At 42.8% G+C, this 19,088-nt stretch overlaps 1 protein-coding gene across 5 annotated transcripts in view; it reads left to right on the plus strand.

The window, feature by feature from the left end:
- The first annotated feature begins 1,206 nt into the window (after nt 1–1,206).
- LOC106742586 (potassium channel subfamily T member 2) overlaps nt 1,207–19,088 on the plus strand; it is a 157,569-nt gene continuing 139,687 nt past the window's right edge. For 3 of the 5 annotated variants that reach the window (XM_014615694.1, XM_014615696.1, XM_014615695.1), the window contains exon 1: nt 1,336–1,662. In XM_014615694.1, coding sequence (XP_014471180.1) covers nt 1,409–1,662 — 254 coding nt within the window. In that variant the 5' untranslated portion in view covers nt 1,336–1,408. Of the gene's footprint in view, nt 1,663–19,088 lie in introns of all 5 variants that reach the window. The other 2 variants (XR_001374282.1, XM_014615697.1) reach the window with 1 other exon arrangement.

Here is a 19,088-nt window from a genome sequence, read left to right on the forward strand (position 1 = left end):
AGTTCTGCTGTTACCTTAAGCAGCTTAGCTGAGGGAGAACCAGTCGATAGCTCACGTTTGTTACATTGAGATATTGTTAGTTGACAAAAAACTTGTTGATACTCGTTGGAACTTGAAATTTTGAGAAACTGCTTATAAGAAACGATTAGGAAAAATCGTCAGGTGAATTAGCACCACAAGGAACTCACGTGACCGAGTCACGAGATATCATGTAAAGGAGTTTTTACGAATATTTGTTGACACCGTTGAATTGCATGTGTACATAGCGGGAGAGATACACGTCGACCGCAGACGGTCTCCTTAAGAAAGGACGAAAAAGTGCTTCAGAGTCGGACGGAACTACCTCGTAAAACTACCGCCGCGTCTGCAAAACATCGTCTTCCATCGCATTGTCCTCGAAGAGGAAGAGAGAAACGGCAAGCTACTTAGGCTCGAAGGACCACTCGCATATTCTTACCGACGCAAATTTACCCGCCGGATCTCAAGACAAAGCTGGAATTATTCAGATCGCCTGAGAGCTCCTTCCGCGCGAAAGTGGAACGAGATTATTTCGACGAGCCCTTCGCCAGATTACTTCTGCCCCGTTACGACGGCCGAGAGCCGTCTCGCTCCCATCGCTCTCCCGACAGAACGGCGAGGAAACTTTTTAGTTAGTTTTTAATCAGAGTTCTCCAGAGTAGCGAGACGAGTTTAAATCGTCGCAGGCGATCACTCCGCAACACCATCATCTCCCGGGGTGACTCCGGCGAACGGGTTCTCGTCGCTTATCCTTTAGAACCATTTTAAAAAAGAGTTAGGGCGAGATTAATTAATTCACCGATAACAACTCCAGTGCGCTCGGACCCCTGTGCTTTCCCCAACCTTGACTTTAATGAGCGAGGAGCAACGAGTCTCGGTAATATTAATTCTGCTCAATCCGGGCAATATTTGAGACGCTTTACAAAGTTACAAGTGTATCTGCCCGCGACGGAAGAAAGCGAACTTCCTGTGGAAGAAGTGAGGAAGAAGATCCTTTGTGAACAAGTCAATCCATTATCGCTGACGCGGCAACAGGTATCAATTATCCTCCCCCGAAATGTTCGCCACGGACTCGTCGACTCTTCGGCGCCGCGGCCGTCGTGCGGTCGTGCGTTTCTCCGGACTCTTACGGCACGCTTGTCGACGTTCGCTCGACCGGGAGCGTCTCGCCGATTGATCAGAGGAGTTTCGCGGCGATGTGGTCGAGGAAGGGACGTGGCCGGACGTCGCCGCGGCCGGCAGGTCCAGCTTCAAGGTGAAGCTGCCGACGGCGGGCAGGAAGAAGGAGAACAAGTCGGCGTGCCGTCAGCTCCTCGCCCTGTTTCACCACCGCAAGCCTCGGGACCCGCTCCGTGGCTCCAGCGCTGCCTCGTCGGTACCCCTGCTCGATATGGGCGCCAGAGCATGGGACTACGAGGCCCTGCCGGAACTACATACCTCGACGGCGGTCACGCCGACCTCGACGCCACCGAACGCATCGCAGCAGAAGGCTCCCAGGGTGTACTTTCAAGCGGAGAATCTGGCGTCCACCAGGCGGAGGAGCAGCAGCAAACTGCTGGCGCCGCAGCAGTCCTGCAGGAGACGCAGTCGGAGCATGAGCGCCTGGAGCGATCTGTCCAGGTCGTCCTTTAGGTTGGATGAAAGGTTCGTTAGTCATCGCCGCAGACTCGGCGGCTCGAGCTCGCCGACTCGTAAGAAATTATGTGTAATTAAATAAATAACGGTTCATTGAAATTCTTCGGTTACTTTAACAACGCGAATACGTTAAAGGGTAACATGTTAATAAGACGACTGTGTTATTCTAACATCTATTCGTATCTCATGTTGAAGTAACACCAAAATTTCAATGGATCGTTGTTTACACGATAGTTACTATGTAAAATATCCCCCCTGGGAACTTTGGTCTGACGTGTACGCTTCTCTCGAACAATCATTTATCTCGGAGGTAATCGCGCTCGGAAGATCGATGAGGCCGATACCCCGTAGTCCTTGCGATTGTAACATGCGCGCGAAAATTGGGATTCTTCCCTCACGGAATCAAATTTTGAATTGGACGTGACGGGACGACAGGATACTGCGCACGTTTTCCGTTTACATGGCTTGTTTCATTGACACAGTTCGTGTAAGTGAAAAATCGGCCGACCACGCTAAATTCTCTTCGAAAGCAGAGTTGGTCAAAGTCGACTCTAGTCGATGACATCAAAAGCGACGCGAATTGAACGGAAAACTGAAATGACCCTGCACCGAGAAGTCCGTTTAGTTGACTCGAACAAAATTCTTCTTTGGATATGGGCAATATTTTGGCTGTGAAAACCAAAACTTGATTCTCTGAAACTTCTTTTATTTTCAGAGAATCAAACTTTTGATTCGGAAAAGCAAACTTTCGTTCTCATAGCCAAAACATTTATTTGCCCATATCTAAACAAGAATTTTGTTTGAGTATGTTAAATAGATTTCTCAGTGCATACTGAGAAAAAGAAATTGAAATTTTGCGAAGTAAATGCTTCTTGTGACATTTTCTTCGATGTTTATTAATTAGAAAAAAATTTGACTGCGGTGACGAAATATACATTTTTACGAAATATACCTAAGTTTTCTCATTAATTGGTTTATTCGCTAAGAATACAATTTTATTTCACCGTATTTAAACAAACAGTTATTTCTGTGAAATGAATTTTCAAGTCTTTTTTACTCAGTGTAGAAGTCACTAAATGGAGAATGTCCTACGCATCGCACGTATAATGCTGCACATTACGCAGTTCGCGGTTTAGGTTTTATCAGCGTGCGCGCACGTCGTTTCGTCGCGGATAAAATGGGCGAGTGGTTTGACACGTGTTTTTAAATAAAACTGATAAAAGAAGTTGCCGGGGATTAATAATATCATTACCGGCTTTTTTCATCGTTGTGCATGTGCTAAACCGCTTTGTCTCATCACGAGTGCATCGTGAATGACTTTACAAAGAACAAACATTCGATTATCGACCGACATTGTCGGGAGCGCGCGCACACGGTCATTTCATCGAAAATCAATACTGATCGTTAGAATGTGTCGAAAAATAAAACCATCAAGCGCGCTTTGTGCCGTTCGGCACGTGAAGGGAGGAAAAATTTAACATAAATATCGCCGCACGATCCCGCGCTACGTATTTTCACGTCTGTTGCTCACTGGCGATGGTACTCGTCGATATTCGTATCATCCGAGACGAAGATGTCAAAATTCTGCAGGAAACAGCTCAATCTTAATCCGTAAAAGAATAAAAATATCGACGGACTTTTTACCACGATACTCGTTCATTTAGCAATGGGGGGAGGGGGGAATCAGAGCGTGACATCGTAAATCTTTCGGTGGCGAGTTTTATAGCATCTGTTAGCTGTTACGCGAATTTATAGCAATATTTCGCCCGAAAATGAATGCCCGTCCATTTCGAGAGAAGATTGCGCCGGCGAATTTCGCGACTCCGTCATTATCACGCGCGTTATTAAAACAAATGCGCGGCTATTCTCGTTCATATTTGCATTAGGTACTGTTACACGGAGCCGCAAGTTCTGTAATTCCTCGTGCGGCAATTTGAACCCGTCGGTGGCCGTCGTGAGGCCGGAGCAATTTCGGGAGATTTTAACTCTTGCGCGCAAGAGTTGTATTTATTCAGACATGAGGCTGTATGTCTTTTCGCCCCGGCGCCTGCCATTTTATCTTTCGCGTTGTAATTCCGTCTTTGGGAGAAAAATCTTGAGGTATCGTTTGGCGAGCATCCTAAAAACATTTCAGAAACTGGGACAGGAAAGGCGGTTTCCTTCTGACCGCGGAGAGATCATTACTTTGCGCTTTCAGGCAACGACGAGGTTCGAAAAACTTTAGAGTGCCTTCGTCGTTAAGTCGTGGCGAGATTTCTTTTCTCTTCGTGCAGGGTATTCTGTACTTGCAATTTCTGTGGCTTCCTCTTTATCTCTGTAGTAATGATTATGCTAATATCCAGCCGGCAATCCACCCCAAAATAGCTCGGCCGAGCTTGCGGCCATCCGAAATAGTCGACGAAATTAAATTTGAGGCGGCTCATTAACTCGATGCAAAAATCACTTATGCATTCAGCTTGCAACGTGAGCGTCACATTGGCGGAATTGAAAATACATTGGACGGTGATTACCCTAAAATCTATTTCGAGCCTGAAAGTTGCCCCATTTGCGCGTTGTACACTTTTTTAGGCTTCCATCCATTTGAAATCTTTTAGAAGCATAACTCACGAAAAAGAGATCTTTAATTACGAAAAAAGGTAGAAGTCAATTTATAAATTGCACAGGGAAAAAGTGCTACATTCAAGTAAATAATTACTCAAATATTCTTTAGTAAATTTTTACTCGGATCAAATAATATTTATTCGATCCAAGTAAAATATTTATTTGATCTAAATAAAATTTACTTAATCCAAGTAAGAATTTGTTAAGAAATATTAAAATAATTATTTACTTGAACCTAGCACTTTTTTCTGTAATCATTTTCAAAATAAAGTTATAAATTGATCTTCGTTATCGTTATCTTTTGCGGTCTCATAATAGACGATATTTTCAAGATATTTTGTAATTTTCTTGTTTCAGGTAAGTGGTGCACCTTTCGTACTTCTGTTACTTTAATTCTGTGCTACACGTAAGTAATCGAATCAACGTCACTAACGATTACGTATCTCCGGCTAGAGTGTAAGAAAACAAGCGAATTGTTTAGCTCACGAGATATCCACTCTGAAGGAGGAGATCTTGGATATTCTAAAGAAATCCGGATATAAATACTGCTACCTCGCGACGTAAACATCGTGCAGCACAACACGCAAACACTTATCCTTGCCGTAATTAATCGCGTTCTCTCCCCGTGTAAAGGGATACCCAAGGTATCTAAAATGCGAAGGGGATGCTCGCTAAATCCGCCTTTGTTCGCAAGCAACCTATTTCTTAGCTCGAAATACAGATTGGTCCATATTAAAAAAGTAGTTGAGCTCCCGAGGCGAGGCAAGAGGCAAATATCTGAGCGCGACCTCGCAAGCATCCTCCAATTTCTCGTTATTCTCGCGAACAGAAATGCCAGAAGTTCATGGAAAGTACGGCTCCCCTATTTTCAAATCCGTCCTTTTATTCCGCACAACATCGTTAACGCAGATTGTCACCCCATTTTGATTTAGGCTTTTGAAATCGGGATCGAATTCAATCCACGCTCCGATAAATTCGTATTCTCCTAGCCGGCCGGTTTTCGCAGTATTGGGGTCAATCCAGTGACACGCAATTACATTAAAGATGTAGCGTAGAGCATACGTTCCAATGCAGTTGGCGTGGGAATAACACGCTACGTAAACAGATTAAAGAATGAACAAATAGAGAGTGAGAAAGAGAGAGAGAGAAAGAGAGAGAACCGCGCGCAAACTGTTGTTTTCGCGAAAAAACTCGGCAACGGCGAGACTAAAGAGTGCGCAATAGACGGATTGGGAAGTGGATGGTCCAATTTTGCGTTTCAACACACCGATCGAAAACGGATTTAATATCTGATAGAATCCGATTCGTGGAAAACGACGCGATCTAGCACACTTCGGGGGTGCTTTTAAGGTTTAACGCGGAGGGAGAAAGAAGAAGAGCGGCGTCCCCATAATTAATAATAATTATCGCCTCCCTTATCGAGCGTTGTGTGTTCATTCTGTCGAGTAACGCAATTCCCCCTATACAATTTCTAAATCCGACACCTCGCTCAATAACATTACTTACGCGAGCTACCTTCCGATCAGGTGCCTTGTCGATTACGCCGCGGATGATGAACCGTATAAATTGAGCATGCTTCTTATATAACGTGCACCATATAAAGCCGTTCGACTACGTATCTTACATATTAGATGTACAATATTAGATACACAAAGATATTATCGGAGAAGTGGCCTCCGCAGCCGTGAACGGAATTATTATCACCGTATGGCCCGGGCGTAATATCGTGAACCTGCGACCTCGAGAATCGAATTTGACCAGCAGCAGATAAGAGAGAGAGAGAGAGAGAGAGAGAGAATTCCGTTTTATTAAAAAAATGTTTATTTACTTTACTGTGGCCTCCAGAGTACCTTTGACCGTTCGTTTTTTATATATCAGCTAACTTGTGTCAATTTTATATTTAGTTTACATTCAACTTCTTATGCGTGCCCTATAGGGCATTTCCAAGTGCGTGTTCTGCACGCACGCAAGTAACCCCGAAGACGCGGCTGCGATAAAGTCATTGATAAAAAAAGCAAACCACATTAATATCGATCGTTCTACTATACCATATATTCATTGATAAACACATCTTATCGAAAATGAAATCTTTTCTTTCGTTACGGTCCTGCCTGCCCCCCTCCCCCCTACTAGTCATTTTAAATGTATTCCCGAAGAAATTTGCGATTTGTCGAGGAAATGGCCGATTTTGTGCAATCTGAATTTTTCATTGACGCGGATTGTGATTGTGATGGTTATTATCGCGTACGCGATGATAATTCGTCGTTTATCATCGGCCGGAAGTGCGCGGGCTGTTATGGGAAAGCTCCTTCAATTTTTGGAACGTACGACGATACTCCTCGACAATGCTTGTCTCCGTTGGTAAGGTAGATGCCTCATGAGCTTTTTTCCTCATGATATGAGTCCCATATCATGATCGAAGCTTTCTTTCCTACCTTACCGACTGCACGGAAGCTCAGCAAGCTTATCAAGAGTCACGTGCGGAGTTGTATCATAGACCTGAAGATTAAGTCTACGGGGATCGTACTTAGGTTGCTATTTTTCTTAAAGTTTACATACGGACCTTTTTCGCGTGGATAACACATGCCACGTGAACTATCGTAAATCATATAGAATAAATCATATACAAAAATTATGAAAAGGAAAAAAGAACGCGAGTAATAAAGCTAATTAAGGTATCAGTTACAAAGACCTCTGATATCAAAAATTTAAAAAATCGCCAACTATTTCAATTGCATTTCGATATAAAAGGCGGATATCCGCCAAAGTATCGTATCGCAGATTGATCGCTATATCGGGAGACTCCGCCCTCGTTAAATTAATTATCGATTCCCGTCGAATTCTCGTTCGCGATTTTAAAAGGCTACGCAAAATCGGATCCATTCTTACACGTCGGTTATTATGTCATAATGGAAGCCGGAATATAAAATATGTCCTACGATTCATATTAAGGAAATGTGTTTCTCGCTTGAAATACCGCGCGTCTATAATTGTATTTTCCGCTGTTCTAAGAATTTAATGAAGTGTCCGCGCTCTGCGCGGGTACTCTCATTAAAATGATTTTCGCTATTATTGAAATGCGTTTATTAAAGCCGCTGATTGCAACGTCCCACTCGTAACCCACCAGTAACAATGAGGTAACCTCCGACGGTCCGTTCGCGTTATAAAATTTCCGCAAAAATTAAAACATCCGGCGAAGTTCTTGTCGTTATTTTGTCATTTTTAATTCTCGGCTTGACTGATTCAAAACACTCGGCGACTATTTTAGCAAACGCATTATGTTGCAGATTGTCAAGAGTTTCGGGTTCCTTGTTTTCTTTACATTGTTACGGTATATAGTAGGGATAGAAATGATATTCGAAGCCTTGGCTTTTCCAAGCTCCGAAATTTTGTATTTCTGAACTTTCGACATATTATATTCGAATAATAAAATTTCGAAGTGTGGAAATTCCAGTGAACATTCCAACATTCGAATATTTGAAACTTCAAGAATTAAAAAATACGTGTGTTTGTTCTGTAGGCATAATAAATAGTATTTATTATTTTAAAGAAATTAATAATTAATAATTTAATCATTAATAATTTTGTTTTAAGGAATGTAATTTTTTCTTGTATTGCGTTATACTGTTACATATCATGGCAAAATTTGCATTTATTAAAAAAAAAAGTTATAATAATAATAAAATTTCTTGTTTACTATTTATGCTTTCTTCATTCACTTTATTTTAAAGTAGACAAATACAAATCTCAAAATTGAACTAAAGTTACCTAAATAACACATATGTCTAAAAGACATCTTAAAGACGTCCTTTAGATGTCTTACTATCTAAAAGATATCTTTACGACGTTTTATGACGTCTTCATGTTACTTGAATTAAATTGATACTCTTTAATTGCACAGAATTTTGTATACTCTCCAAAATTAGTTCTATTAACAGCTTCGATATTTCGAATTTTCGAATAGCGTTCAAAGCTTCGAATAATTCAACTTCGAATCTTCGAACTTTCTCGTCAAATATCGAATTATATCGAAGTTTTGAAGCTTCGAATAGTGCTAATAACAAGAAGCCTCTAATAACAAATCCCGTCAATTTCGGACATTGTCAAAGAAATAAGAAGAGGTATGTTTGTTTTGCTCGTTATGCTGGCTTCGAATAATGTATGTCGGTAGAACGGAGCGAAATTGCACGATTAGCGGAAATTTTGTGGTTAACGACGATTTAATACAACGACACATTAATACAGCATATTAACAGGGTTTAACGAGAAATTGATATGACGACATGCGAACAAATGCTGCAGTAGTGGGTTAACGATAACGTCGGCGAAACTTGTAAAACGTGGTAACTGATATTTAAAACTTCACTCAAGTGTTACATGTACAAGGTATCGTCGCGTTGCATCACGTCCCCATCATTTACAACGTTGTTTGAATACGCTATTGGCTCATCGTGTCCGCGCGATTGGCTATTTCAATCTTTATGTGCGACAATTCCCCACGGTACCGGCCGATTTAAATCGCCTTTGTTATCGGGATATTAAAGTGCATCTGGAGGGTCTCCAGTCTTGACCAGGTTCGAAGCAGAAATTGTGCCACTCATTGAGTTACGTCTTAAGCTGATGACACCGTCGGTGTCTCTCAATGCGACACAGCAAGGACTAAGAAAGTGTATACCTGCGAGAGATGAGAATAGCGAGATGATAAAAATCTCTGCAAAAATCAATCTATTATCACACGAATATACATGGAACGCTATGTTTAGTCAAGGGATTGAGACGGTGTGACTACTTATAATTAGAAAGTTCGTCGCACACGTCAATCGCGTTTCGCGACTGACCGTAACCTCGAGCGCGACAACGAAAGTTCTATTTAATGGGTTCAGGCCCGCAATCCAATAGCGCATTTAGCGTTGAGTGCGACGCGGTCAGAACACGACTCTTGGTTTATTTTCGCAGACCGCCGGCCGGAAACTACTGATTGCACGCACCTCCGACGCTCCGAGCGCTCCCACCGCGGTACGCGAAACTGCCGTCCGCCTTTAAGCTCGCGCGCTCTTTCTCCCGTGTTTCCCGTATCACGGGTGAATTTCACGGTGAACTAAGGAAAAGTAATTTTCACGGGAATAATGAAACAGTTGAGTTCGATGCGGAACCGCTCTATGCGCTCGGCGATACTCTGAACTTTAAAAGTCATGCAAACCGCGCACAGCGTTAGGATTCCCATTAGCCGAACATTAAGCTACGCTTTGGACGGCATAAGCGCGGCTGTAGAGAGCTTTCGAGTTTCCTTTTCACCGCGAGAGAAGCAATAATCCCGCTTCTCGTGCCGCCGTTATCGTCAGTGGTTATCGCCGGTGACCAGGTCGTTAGCGATATCAGCCGAAGGATCGCATCTTCTTCGATATTTAATTCCTCTTGTCTTTATCTCTCGGATAAATACAAGACAGAAAGAGAGAGAGAGAGAGAGGGAGACAGAGAAAGAGGGAGAGAATTATTTATTTTGCGCTATTTAAAACAAAATTCTCTCAAGCGCATGTACAATATGTACAATATTCAATCTTGTACAAAATTCAAAATATAGTCCCTGGTCATATTATTAGACGCACTTTAATATTTTACATTTTATTGACTTCCGAGGACCAGCTTTATAAATACGGCTCATCTATCGATTAAATTATATTAAGGATCCATTATTCTATAAAAGATATTTCTTATAACGTCATTTCACTTGGCTATTGCAATGACCTTAAACAAATATGAATCCATGCTACTTGCATTGTTGATACTAAACGGGAATAGACGTGTTTTGAATGCGTGTCAATTGAAATTTAGTTTTATTTTAGCTTATTTGTGACTTGAAATTTCACATTCCTTGCTTACTAACAGAAAAATAAATTTCTGTGATAAATTTTTGAAAAATATTAATATTGTTTACAAAAATTATGGGTAAAACAGGTGATATGACACCTCAGAAGGTTGCAAAAGTAAAAGTTTGAGACCGAAAATTATTCTAATCGAATAAACAAAATTAGTAGCTTTTCTTTTTCTCCTAACTTGTATTCTATTAAAGAATCAAAATGCGTCTAATAATACGGCCATGGACTGTATAGTTACATATTTTGAAGTGCATACATTCAAACATTTCTTGAAATATTAAATAATTAACAAATATATATATTACAGAAATATTATCCCCAACACAACTTAAGCTATCTGTGTACATTAATTTAGTTATTTAGTTAGTTAAGTTAGTTAATTATATTCTCTAATTTTATTTTAAATTATGCTAATTTACGAGGAATTTTCTTGAAATATATGCATTTCTGAAATAGTCGATATGAATATGTATCATAAAAACACTACTTTCCAATATAACTTTAACTATCTATGAGAATTAATTTGGTGACATTCTTTTGTTTTTTTTAAATTATGACGATATTCGAGAAATTGACAGAATGATGGAGAGAGCCCACAGCTTGTTTGAAAACTTCAAATATAAACTAGAAAATAAATATAAATATATGTTTATTCACCAATGCCAGAATAATTAAACAATACGACCTGGTCGGTCAAATATCACAATGGAGCAAATCATAGAAGTTGGATTTAAAATCCTTAATTGCGCGAGCATTACGTAGTCTCACGGGCAGACTATTCCAAAACTTGAATATATTTAAACGCTATATTTAAAAGTCTTCCTAAAAATCTCGGTTTTCGACAAAAAAGCAAGTTAGAGAGCGAGAAAAGAGAAAGAGAGAGAAAGAGAGAGAGTGACGAGGAGGGGGAGGGGGGGGATTGCGCTGTATATAGTGCATTAAATATTGCTAAAGGTCAACGAAGCCTCGTGCGCTTTCGAAGCGTGACACACCTTAATATAAATATGTATACACGTTCTTCGCGTCCGCGCGAGGGATCATAATTGCGTGCTCTCCGACAACGTCGGCCCTTCAACGCGCAGAAGGGCAAATAGAATCCTCCTAAACCTCTTACACCACACACACACACATGCGCATGCACATATAAGATCATGGGCTCCCTCGAAACATTCGAAACGATTTTTCTTACCGTTTGTCTTTACATTTAACAATTGATTGATAGCAACCCTCGATTGGGCCCAACGGCTGCGTTCGCGCGGTATCAGCGAGTGCGACAAAGGGTCAGCGGGATTCGATGGGATCCGGGGGAATTACGGTGGAAAGTTCGAAAAGAACTTCCAAAGGTTGCGATAGGGAGAGAATATCAGAGGGGGAAGAAGCTCGGTGAAACGGTGGACTCTCCCCTTGGACCAGAGACAAATAGAAACATGGAACTTCGGCTTCGTTGGACGCGAGCTTAAGGTACGTGCTAAGAAGGACAAAGGTTGAAGGGCTGTGCGTTTATACTTCGATAAGTCGTAGCCGTCGATTCGGTGAAGCAGGCTGAAATTTAAGCAATCGCCGCGATTTCCTGCCGCATGCTGCGCGCTGCGACCCGCATATCGATTGTATCGTTGAACGGTTCTACATCAATGCGAAAGAAAACGAGGTTGCTCTCTGAATTCGGAATGAAAAGGAATTTCGATGCGAGTTTGCGAACAACCGTTTATACCGCGGAGATACCTCTTTTAATCGCCTTATTTGACTCGGAGAATGCCAGGCTAAGTTCTTTAAACGGAAACGGCAGAAACGTGAGATACATCGCGCTGCGATTAACTTTCGTTTCGAATTTATTCGGAAAAGTTTGCATTTACTACAATTCGCCATTCTTTAAAGGCGCTCGCCACGCTCGTCGTTGGTTGTTCTTCTGGATGAATGGAGTTGTTTAAAAGAATGCCAAAGTCGACGGCGAACTTAATAAGCGTTGATAACGTGGAGATGATTCTCAAAATGTTACATGTTACATAAACAAGGACACGATCATATTACTATTCTTTTTATATTTTTCGTACATATAAATTTTAATGTAAATGTAAATGCGATCTAAATGTGAAAGCGATCTAATTGTGCGCTACTTTGTTTCACTATGTCTAACAGAAAATCTAACCAAGATATATAAACATTTTTCTGCAAAATTTTCGTATCTCTCTAGGCCTTTAAATTTCATTAAAAAGATATAAAAATGTTCTATGAAATTTTCCTGATTGAAATATCGACATATTCGGTACGTAGAAGCTGCAATATTTCTGTATTGGATAAATATTTACATTGACAGCTACCCAGACAACGCGTTAACATCTAAAATCAAGACACAAGACGTCTGAAAGGCGTCTTGAAAACGTTCTTAAAATGTCTTAAAGACGTTTCATGTCTCGATTTTAGTTGTGTTGTCTGGGTAAAGATGTCACTTTGAGATCTTAATCATTTTCGCCACATACTGACCAACGCTTCGATTCATTTTCGCCCGTACTTTTATCGTGTTAATTATATTTATAATTCTGTGCAGCCAATAGGATGTAAACTTTGCGGAAAAGAATCAATATTTTGTCGGTAAAGTTTTCAACTATGGCATCCTCTTAAGGAAGATATTACTGTTATTGTGTCGCAGTGAATATGCAAAAGGAGTTCATTACACTTCGGGAAAGTCGTGCGCGAGAGATGAGTTCGCGGGTGTCACGGAGATGCTGCGGCGACTGGAAGAGCGCGAAAAATGGGCGGTGTCGCGCTCGAGAAAGCGCAGTGTGCGTGTCAAAAGCCTCGTGGAACACGACGCGCGATGAAGAACGGCGCGGCGCGCGCAATTTTGTTAGGCAAATCTTTATTAGAAGCATAAGTGGTTGCCCAATGCAAACACTCTTCCGTCTAACGTAAACAAGTCATCTCGTTCTTCAAGTTTACGTAGGAAAATTCGATTTAGTTAATGCCACCTGCAATCTTCGCCAACTGCGAGAAGTTACCGTAAGACGTCGGGCGAAATCGCGCGGATACATTGACACGGCTCGTGGTGATGGGCAGAGGGAAATATTAAGATGTCCGTTATTGTTGTCCTAATTAGAATTTTTATCGTTATTATACTCGTCAGACGTCAACACATACTTTATACAACGGCGCTCCCTCTTCGCGCGTTATACGATAACATGTTATACGATCGCGATAATGTCCCACTTGCGTAAATTTTCCGCCGTTCCTGGTGTCGCTAACCACTTCTTAAGTACCCCGAGCGATATCTTAACGTCTGATCAATATCATCCTTTTAACACCACTTTCTCAAGAGCACACGCTTCGTCCCTTCGAAGGCCGGGCGGCGGAAAACTCTCGTTTTAATTGCGCGTTGCACATGACAAAGCACGACATCTGCAAAACCGGCCGGGCGTTTTAACGGCAGTCTTGCGTCAGATCGTAATCGCGAGCCACCGATAATCCGTTGATTGACTCCGAAAGACGGGAAAGGACGGGAAGAAATAGAGAAGGGCGCGGCGAGGGGGGCGAGCGCACACACCGCTGCGGGCGATTGTTTTGGGGCGTCTGCGCCGCATGCGAGAGAGTCAGGCGGGTTGTCATGCAACCAGCCATCGAAGCGACCAGGAGGAGGCGCGGAAGCCCTCGGGATGCCAGTCGCCTCCGAGCCGCCGCGCGGTTGAGATGCGAGCGAGCGTTTCGCGAGCACCACCGGCGCCCGACCTCGTGCTTCAGCTCCTCGCGCCACCCCTCGATCGCCGGTCGACGTCGGCAGGCGGACGCGCGCGATCCGCCGCGCACGCGACTCGTATCGCACGAGGCAGGAGAAGACGAAGAGGCAGAAGAAGAAGCAGTGCACGTGAGCGCTCCTCCTCGGCCTCAGTGGCTGCCGGATCGCGCGAACGGAGGAGCGTGCGGGCTGAGAGACCTCGGTGTCACCTCGGTGTCGCGCTCGACTCAGCAAGATCTCGCGAGGTCATGGCGCCCGACTCCTGCGACCGGGCGCTCCCGGTGTCCAGCCGGAGATATTCCGGGGAGGAGACTCGAGGTATATCCGGACGGCTGCATCTTTGACGCGTCGCGGCATCATCCTCGTCCATCGGCGCGCGTGATCTCGCGCGAAGCTATCCGCTTATCGATTATTGCGCCCGTCGTCTTCTTCACGGAAACGACGCTCTTGTTCTTTCATTATCCCCACGTCGCTCTTCGCGCGATGAAACCGATACCTTCTCTCTCCCTCCCCCGCGGCTCTATATCTGCTAGACATAAATCGTCTTTATTAGAGCAACATTTATTACTTCGTCTCACACCGCGTGGCACACGCACACACACACGCATACTATTCCGTTTGATATCGTAGGTTAGAGATTAAGGCTGGATTGGCGAGAGACGGCTGACGAAATCCTGTAGGTAACGGTCCTCGGGATCGTCTCGTTTTTTTCCACTTACTTCGCCCTCGCGTCGGGGTGGAAATGAATCTTGATTAGCGGATAAAGCGATCTCCTTTCCGTTAATTAGGCTTGTCAGTACATCGTTCTTCGACGCTCACTCGCCGAGAGACGGAGAGGACGGCTGTGCGACGGTTGCTTCAAATTTGTCGCACGTGCGCGTGGACGCCATCTTGAGACGCGTTTATCCGCGGCTGTGCTGGCGCACTTCCGTGTATTTTTACCCCGTTGTTAGGTGCGCGCATCCTGTCGTCCTCGTCGTTGCACGCAGGCATCTCTCTCGTCGCCTCGGTGCCACATTAGCGGACGGCGGGTAACTCGCTTATCCAACTGGCGTCGATTGAATTACGCAACCGCGTTCTCTCAGTTTCCTAGCTCTTTCGAGATCTTCTGCCGAGCAATTTCCGGAACGATCATCTCGCGCGCGGTTATCCCTACCACCCACCGCGAGCAGACATGGGAATCTCCGCTATAAATATACGCAGATTACGACGATTAATGGCGGGGAGAGGAATAACGAGGGAATTCTTACGTATTTGTTTCGGGAACTACTCTCATCCGTCACAACAAGTGGCTAATATCTCCGACAGTATGACTGAAAATGCCTCCGTGAGATATTTCCGCGCCGCGATTGCGGTTGTATATCTATCCGTCTTAATGCAGCTCGTTATTGCTATTTCAGAGTCTAATTTAGTACTTAAACGACTTCTGTTTTCCGCCACTTTTCTCCGTCGCATCGCACCTTTCAACTATTTCTCTTTTTTTGTCCCCAGTTTATATTACGCGGCCTTTATATACCAAACGGATCGTATTACTCTGTACTGTCAGCTTAACGTTATTCTAGATCAGAATAAAAGTCCGGCTACGTGTTAAGATCGGGCCAATAAATCGATCAAAGATGCTTATGGCAGGGCGACTATAATAAAACACGGAAAGGGATTAGAAGGGTTCGCCCGGTCGAAATCAATTAGTCCGATGGACGTAACGATTGGGTTTGTCCCGATGAGACGGATACAATGACTCGTCCCTTGACGACGGCCCAATCACGATCGCTATATTACGACGACTTAATCTCGTGACAGTGCCAATTATAAAGGAGCTCGCTCCCGAAAAGAGTCATAACTTCGTGGAGCTTCGTGGAAGAAGAAGGAATGAAAAACGATTAACTAATTACTCCATTGGCAAAACAGACGGGACGTCCGGTTCTCTTATGGGAAAAGACGTGCGACGAAACGTTGATTGATTATCTCTTCATATTACATTTCGGATTTCTGCATAAAATAAAAATGACTCGGTTTTCTTCGTGCGTATAAATATTTGTGAAAATTAAAAAAAAATTTCCATTCCAAGCACAATTAAAACTGCCCATGTTCGTTTAGTTTGGAAAAATTCGCGCACAGTAAGGTCACGTAAGATCTTTCTTTCGTTGCCTGCTAAACTCATTTACTCTCCGAAATTTAATCGTCATTTCATTTCGTAGTCGCGGACGTAAGTTGCGAATATTTATTAAATGTTTTACCGGAGTTAATAACACGACATGGCAAGCATTTAATAAATTGCGCTTGAAAGGCATGATAATTTAACGGGCGAGGGACGATTAAATGTCGCAAATGTTTACAATGCGCGCGATTCGACCGCACGAATTTTTCGATATGGCAATCATCGTCGGAACACATTGGATAACCTGCTCTCGTAATATTATGACAGCATTATTTCGGAAAATGATGACGCTTATTGCCCCAACCTTTTATTCTCCTGGCACTGCTTTTAATTTATGTACAGAAAAACATTAATTTTAAATCAATGATAGATATTTTCATATATAAGCAAGAATATTACAATCTTCTTAGAAGAAAGAAGATTTTTAGTCTCGATTCAATTGAATTTGTATTGATGCAAGTATTACTTGCACTCAATTCCACAGACTAAAAATCTTCTAAGAATATTATAATATTCTTGCTTATATATGAGAATATCTATCATTGATTTAAAACTTTTTTCTGTGTATACGGACGAGATAGATGGAGCGAAGTCCGTCTCGTTGATTCGCGGAACATTCCTTAATCAGTCTGAGGGAGCAAACTGCTCGATCATTACCGGCTGTTTATTTTTGGTGCCAAGATAAATCCTCGCGCATCGATCGCGCAGCGTCGTCGTCGCGTTCCGTAGAAGAGGAAATGATCGAAAATTAAATATCCGTCGAAGCGCGAAGCGTTGCAGATGTAACGTTTTCTTCGCACTGCTGCTTCTTCAATCTTAAATTCACTCGTTCTGAATTTCATCGGTGACAGGATTGTATTTAAATTGAGCACGAAGCGCGAGTGAGTCGGTTACTTTCAGATGCGAATTTATATTCACTCGGATATGAAATGTCGCATCGTGGAGGTTTGAGTACGTGCGGAAGAGATTTCGACGCTTGTCGCAGACACACTCGAAAGACAGACAAAGGCATAATGTTTTAAACAAATCCTAGGAAGGGCGGTGCGTGCCATTTCTGAATCATCATCCGAATCCTCGGAATATTCGCGAAGCGCAGCACGTATTATCGATGAAGGCGATTCAACATTGACGAGCGAATAACGCCAAGTTTGTCGCATAATTAATGAAACGTGGGGCGACTTTTACGTAGACCGGTTGTTGCGACCAAGATTAATTGCATCGAACCCAAGTTGCTCAACACGCTCACTTTAACCGCAGGGATATAACGCCACTGCCGGAACTGTCCGAAATGTTCCACTTGCGATTTTCCAAATGATACGAGTATCGATCTGCAAAGCGGCAATTTTCATGATTAAACAAAATTTCATGTCTGATTGTTTGTTTTTCTCTTCGATTGGTCTAGTTACTACTTTGAATTTTTTCGATTGTTTGTTTCCCATAAATACGACATTTCCACCGCGAATGTTCCCGACATGACATTTCATGATTGAAAAGAGGGAAAAGAGCGGCAAAAAATGTTTGCGATCAATTTCAGTAACGAGTATTGGAAGTATCGCGGGGAAGGATAATTGACTCAGTTTCCAGCGGTATCTCTTTCTGTGTAAATAATCCGGCTCGGATAATTCTGTTCAATTCGACGAGGCAAATATTTCCTGAACTTTATCACCTCCGAGATCCAATTCGCTTTCGACGTACTACTCGTCGGAGACTGCGAATTGTGTCGTATAATACAAAACGCTGCGAGCTGTTTCAGAGGCGCATCGCGGAAATCTTTTGCTCGCGGCACACTTGACTTTAGGACGCAGATGTTCCACTAATTAGATGGCGCGGATTCGCTCCATCTTTATATCGTGCTTTAATGAATAGACAATTTCTGGTGGGTGTTATTAATCTTGTCAACCGCTAGGATCTTGTTAAAAGTTGTTGTTCGATCTCGTTGTACGATTCTCGGTAGGGTCGCCGTGTCGTACGTTTCTACGCGCGAAATCCGCTCGACAAGACTCCGGTCGCTCGACAGATTTGATTGACGATTTTTCAACGTCGAAACACGGCTTTTCCATCGGGACATTTTTGAATAACAAATTCGTAACGAGGTTTGCTTTCCAAGAATTACCATATTTCTGTCCCTCCTTTACCTTCTACTTAGCAAGTTCGATGAACGTAGCTCGAGGAATTCTCCAGAGTACACGTTATTGTGTAACTTACTCCAAAATTAAATGTCATTGTCGGGACGATCAATACACGGGGAGAATATTATATAGCTTATTTTCGTATAAATTCTTTTCACAATTTTTCAGTACACCATGTTTTCTAATAGTACACGAATAAACTGTTAGTTAAGTTTATCTTCCCAAGGCAAATTATCAGTTGTTTAATGGTAGACTCTTCAATTCCTAAAATGTAAACAGCATATATGAAAAAGGAGGGATAATCAATTGAGCCAGAATACCGACATCTTGGTTGGCTATAGAATTATATAATAATTTTTACTACAAAATTCTTCCCGTGCAGATATTACATCGAAGTATAATTTAAGTTGAACTTGCAAATAAACCAAGAAGGCCAGGAGGAAACGTGAAATGAAAAATAAGGTAACGGAGTATACGATTTCTTGCGTATATCTCGTGTACAAAGTAGCTTTTCATGCAATACGCGCGAGGTCTTTGATCAAAAGTAATATCAGTGCTTCGCACGCGCGGGCGCAAACACGAACACACGGCGGCAGTGATCAGGTCGTGAAGCAAGAAGTCGTGAAAGAGCGGCATTGCCGGCGGACGGATAATGAGGCGGACAAACGAGGAGGTAACAAATTGGAAAGCGTCGTCGAGAACTGACGACGCGGAGGGTCAGATTGATTCCGTAATTAATCCAGCTTCAATCTGAGTGGCTGCGTGCTCATTGTCCGTAGCAACGTAAATATGAAAGCGCTGAGTGGCAGACGATGAAAAAGTCGGGCAGATTTTAAGTCTCGCGCACAACAATGACGACGCGCGTCGCTCGATTCACCAGATTATTGCACGTTCGTGACTTTTAATCCCAAAATTAAGCGCGAACACTCGCTCGACGTGCTCCT

This window comes from Dinoponera quadriceps, unplaced genomic scaffold (assembly GCF_001313825.1).
Source record: "Dinoponera quadriceps isolate SergipeBrazil2010 unplaced genomic scaffold, ASM131382v1 scaffold113, whole genome shotgun sequence".
In the NCBI taxonomy this organism is placed as follows: domain Eukaryota; kingdom Metazoa; phylum Arthropoda; class Insecta; order Hymenoptera; family Formicidae; genus Dinoponera; species Dinoponera quadriceps.